The 5,043-nt window shown below is 44.8% G+C and overlaps 1 protein-coding gene across 1 annotated transcript in view; it reads left to right on the forward strand.

Moving 5' to 3' along the window:
- The window catches only part of LOC106527953 (aminopeptidase N), a 14,111-nt gene extending 9,533 nt beyond the window's left edge, over positions 1-4,578 (forward strand). Inside the window, exons 15-21 of the mRNA XM_014022980.1 lie at positions 1-56; positions 142-233; positions 723-830; positions 906-1,073; positions 1,152-1,292; positions 1,912-1,993; positions 4,299-4,578. The exon at positions 1-56 is cut by the window's left edge and continues 92 nt beyond it. Of these exons, the coding sequence (XP_013878434.1) occupies positions 1-56; positions 142-233; positions 723-830; positions 906-1,073; positions 1,152-1,292; positions 1,912-1,993; positions 4,299-4,481 (830 nt within the window). The 3' untranslated portion in view covers positions 4,482-4,578. The remainder of the gene's footprint in view (positions 57-141; positions 234-722; positions 831-905; positions 1,074-1,151; positions 1,293-1,911; positions 1,994-4,298) is intronic.
- The last annotated feature ends 465 nt before the right edge of the window (positions 4,579-5,043 follow it).

Here is a 5,043-nt window from a genome sequence, read left to right on the forward strand (position 1 = left end):
ACCTGGATTTCTTCTACCTGATGTTCGATCGCAGTGAGGTGTACGGCCCCATGCAGGTGCACGTCCTCCTCCTGGTGTCCACCACTGTTCCTCTGGTGATCCTGAGCTTCTCCTGAACTTCTGAACTCTTTCTGTCTGCAGGATTACCTCAGGAAGCAGGTCACTGAGCTGTTCAACTACTACAAGGGTCTGACAGAAAACTGGGTCAATGTTCCAAGTGGACACCTGGACCAGTAAGTACAGACCTGAACCCAGAGACCAGTCTGGACTTGGTCTGGTGGTGGTGTTAAAACCAGTTCTGTCCTGATCTGATTCTGTGATGATTAAATCAGGTTTTTCTGTTTGTGGACATGCAGAGAGCTGCCTGCTGGGTTTTAATGAGTCACTTCATCGTTGGTCAAACTTAAACTTTCATTCTGAACCTTTGAACCAAAACCCTCCTATAAACAGATAGACAACTCTGGTTTTTAACTAAAGTTATGACTCATTGTTAACATTCTCACATCATGTTCTCATCATATTAGTCTGACTCTGTCTGGTCTCTGTGGTTTTAATCCAAACATAATGTTGATTCATAATCAAACTAAATAAAAAGATTAGTTTCATTTTTAGTCTTCATGCCCCTCTTCTACCAAACTAAGACCCCTGAAACTAAGTTAAATAAAGTTTTTGTCTCTGCAGCTGCAGGGATAGTTTTCAGTCTGCTGTTCACCTGTCTACAGGTATAATCAGGTGAATGCCATCAATCTGGCGTGCAGGACCGGTCTGGAGGAGTGTCAGACTCTGGTCACCACATGGTTCAGGGATTGGAGGACTAGCGGCACCAACAGGTGAGTGTGGAACGGTTTTCTTCAAGTCTGTCGTAAAGATGGCGGCTCCAATGTGTTCACGTCCTCTTTCTTCAGGATCCACGCCAACCTGCGTTCCACCGTCTACTGTCACGCCATCGCAGCAGGGGGCGCTACAGAGTGGGACTTTGCCTGGTCAGAGTTTCTGAAAGCCACCATGGCAACAGAAGCTGAGAAACTGCGTGCTGCTCTGGCCTGCACCAAACAGCCGTGGATCCTGAACAGGTTTGATCCGTTAGCTGCTTCGTTAACAGACTGGAACCTGCCGACACAAACTGTTTCCCTCTGATCCCACCTGCTCAGGTACCTGGAGCACACCCTGAACTCCAGCCTGATCCGGAAGCAGGATGCCACCTCCACCATCGTCTACATCGCCCAGAATGTCATCGGCCAGCCGCTGGCCTGGGACTTTGTCCGCCATCAGTGGTCGTACATCTACAAAGAGTGAGTTGGACACACACAGTTAGCATGAAGCTAAAGTTCAGCCTCAACAAGCTAAAGTTCTGAGTTCAGCCTCAACATGAAGCTAAAGTCCTGAGTTTAGTCTCCACATGAAGGTTTTAGCTCTGTTCGATCACACCTGTGAGAAGGGAAGCTTCATAAATCCGTCCTCACCTGAGCAGGTAAACTCTGTTATCAGGATGTTTGCTCTGTCTCGCAGCTTTTATTGCTGCTCAAACTGGTCCTGCAGTAAACTTCAGTCCTCATAAAGCCATCTGTAGATACTGTAAATGTGCTGGTCGGACTCGTTTCATGGCTCTGTGAAAGCTTCAGGCTGAGAGAGGCAGGTGAGGCTTCAGGAACAGAATGATGAAGACCCCTGCCTTCACTGACAGGTTCAGATGTAGTGTGGTAGTAGCTGAAAGTCGTCCCTGACACAGGCCTGACTGTTGAGGAGAGCTCTGTTTAAACCACCAGCCTTTAGCTGTTTGCTGAGTCATGTTTGAGCCTAAACACCACTAAAAACAAACTTTTTCATCAGATAAAATCTGTGATGCAGAAATAATCTTGCCGTCGTTCAGCTTTCTCCTTTGTCTCACATCTTCTGGATCTTCTGTCGTAGGTACGGTGGAGGATCCTTCTCCTTCTCCAACCTCATCAACGGAGTCACCAAACGCTTTTCCACCGAGTTTGAGCTTCAGCAGGTCAGAAAACATGATCAAACGTTTCAGTGTCTAAACTCCAGCAGCTTGTTTGGTAACAGGAGCTGAAGCTTCTGACGGGGTCAGATTTTAGCTGTTGCTGAAGGAATCTTAGTAATCCTGCTAAAACTGAAGAAGCTAACTCATTTTTTTAAACCAAAAAGAGACTAAAGCTGCTGAACAGATACTAATAGTAGCAAAACCGTAGATGAAAGTAGGAAAATTAAAGCTTAAATAAATAAAAGTTCAGCAAAATAGAAGCTACAATTTTACAAACTGTAGCTAAAGCCTGAAAGGAACAGAATGGTAGCTGAACGCTAAAAACTACAGTAAAAAGCTAAAAGTAGCATAGAAAGACTAAATCAGAGCAGCTGAAGCAAATTTCAAAGAAAAAATATTTTTATTGATTTTAACACATTTTTATGAGTTTTTTCCTTAAATGCAGGTAAATATTTTATTTAAAATATAAAAGTTATAAAAACCAAAAGTCGCAGCTCTCCTCTCCTGAATGGTAAATGGTACTGAACTTATAGAGCACTTTTCAAGTCCCTCTGGACCCCAAAGCGCTTTACACTAACAGACATTCACCCATTCACACTCACATTCACACACTGATGATGGTAAGCTACATTGTAGCCACAGCTGCCCTGGGGCACACGGACAGAGGTGGGGCTGCCATGCATCGGCGCCACCGGACCCTCTGACCACCATCAGTAGGCAAGGTGGGTGAAGTGTCTTGCCCAAGGACACAACGACTGAGACGGCTGGACGGGGGATTGAACCAGTGACCTTCTGGTTCCAGGACGACTCCCCTAACCACTCCACCACAGCCGCCATTGAATGAGCCGAACATTTTGATACAGCTAAAATAACAAAGTCTGCTGAAGTCATTTATAAACAAAACAGGATAAATATAATAGAGAATGCTGACTCAACAAAAATAAAACCATCTGAAAATGATGAAATCTGAAGAGCTTCATTTATCTGACTGACCTCTGGATGACCTCTGAATGACCTCTGACCTCTGGATGACCTTTGTATGACCTTTGACTGATCACTGACCTCTGAATGACCTCTGACCTCAGACTGACCTTTGTATGACCTTTGACTGACCACTAACCTCTGACTGACCTCTGACCTCTGACTGACCTTTGTATGACCTCTGAATGACCTCTGGATGACCTTTGTATGACCTCTGACTGACCACTGACCTCTGACTGACCTCTGACCTCTGAATGACCTCTGATTGACCTTTGTATGACCTCTGACTGACCACTGACCTCTGACTGACCTCTGACTGACCTTTGTATGACCTCTGACTGACCACTGACCTCTGACTGACCTTTGTATGACCGCTGACTGATCACTGACCTCTGAATGACCTCTGACCTCTGACTGACCTTTGTATGACCTCTGACTGACCTCTGAATGACAACTGACCTCTGACCTCTGAATGACCTTTGACCTCTGACTGACCTTTGTATGACCTCTGACTGACCTCTGACTGACCTTTGTATGACCTCGGACTGACCTCTGACTGACCTTTGTATAACTTCTGACTGACCTCTGACTGACCTTTGTATGACTTCTGACTGATCACTGACCTCTGACTGACTTTTGTATGACCTCTGACTGACCACTGACCTCTGAATGACCTCTGACCTCTGACTGACCTTTGTATGACCTCTGACTGACCACTGACCTCTAACTGACCTCTGACTGACCTCTGACTGACCTCTGAATGATCTCTGACTTACCTCTGACCTCTGACTGACCTTTGACTGACCTCTGAATGACCTCTGGATGACCTCTGAATGACCTCTGACTGACCTCTGGATGACCTCTGAATGACTTCTGACTGACCCCTGGATGACCCCTGAATGACCTCTGAATGATCTCTGGATGACCTCTGAATGACCCCTGGATGGCCTCTGAATGACCTCTGACTGACCCCTGGATGACCTCTGAATGACCTCTGGATGACTTCTGACTGACCCCTGGATGGCCTCTGAATGACCTCTGAATGACCTCTGAATGATCTCTGGGTGACCTCTGAATGACTTCTGACTGACCCCTGGATGACCTCTGAATGACCTCTGGATGACCTCTGACTGACCCCTGGATGACCTCTGAATGACCTCTGGATGGCCTCTGAATGACCTCTGAATGACCTCTGAATGACTTCTGACTGACATCTGGATGACCTCTGAATGATTTCTGACTGACCCCTGGATGACCTCTGAATGACCTCTGGATGACCTCTGAATGACCTCTGAATGACCTCTGACCCAATTCTCCTCTCTCTCAGCTGAAGCAGTTTAAGGAGGATAACGCTGCTGTTGGTTTTGGTTCTGGGACTCTGGCCCTGGACCAGTCCATTGAGAGGACCCAGGCCAACATTGAGTGGATCAAAGAGAACCAGGACCAGGTTCTGAAGTGGTTCAAGGACAACTCTAGACGGGATGCTGCTGCAGTCACGTCTGTCCTCTAACAGGAAACTGAAGGTTGTTGTTCAGAGACCCGAATGTTTTCTGTTTGACTGGATTTAAAAACCTGAAAAACTCTGGGGGTTTTTTTTTTTTTGCCCCCCCCCCCCCCCAATATTTTCATTAAAAAACCTGAAAACATCAATTAAAAACAATAAACTGATTGGTTCTTGTTGTTTCTGACTTTTTTAAATAAAAGTCCAAAATAAACAAATAAAAAGATCAAAACATGAAATAAAATGGTAAAATAGGAAGAAAAGTGGAAATGATGAAAGTTTGTTGAAAAAAAAGCAACATGTTGAGTTTGTTTAATCCCAGATTAAATTAATTGATGTTGTTTTAATCTGTGGGTGATCCTGTAACTGTAGTTTATAAACTCTGTTCTTTGTTTAGTTTTTTTTTTCTCAGTTTCAGCATCTCCAGCAGATAAAACAGTTTTTGTACACAAACTGTAAAACTCTGAGCATGTTTCTGAAACAAACAAATAAAAAAATACTTTTACAGAATTTAGTTTTATTTCTCTCACTGGCACCGCGGGAGTTCCGTACATCCTGAAAAACTTTACTT

Source organism: Austrofundulus limnaeus, unplaced genomic scaffold (assembly GCF_001266775.1).
Source record: "Austrofundulus limnaeus strain Quisiro unplaced genomic scaffold, Austrofundulus_limnaeus-1.0 Scaffold353, whole genome shotgun sequence".
Taxonomy (NCBI): Eukaryota; Metazoa; Chordata; class Actinopteri; order Cyprinodontiformes; family Rivulidae; genus Austrofundulus; species Austrofundulus limnaeus.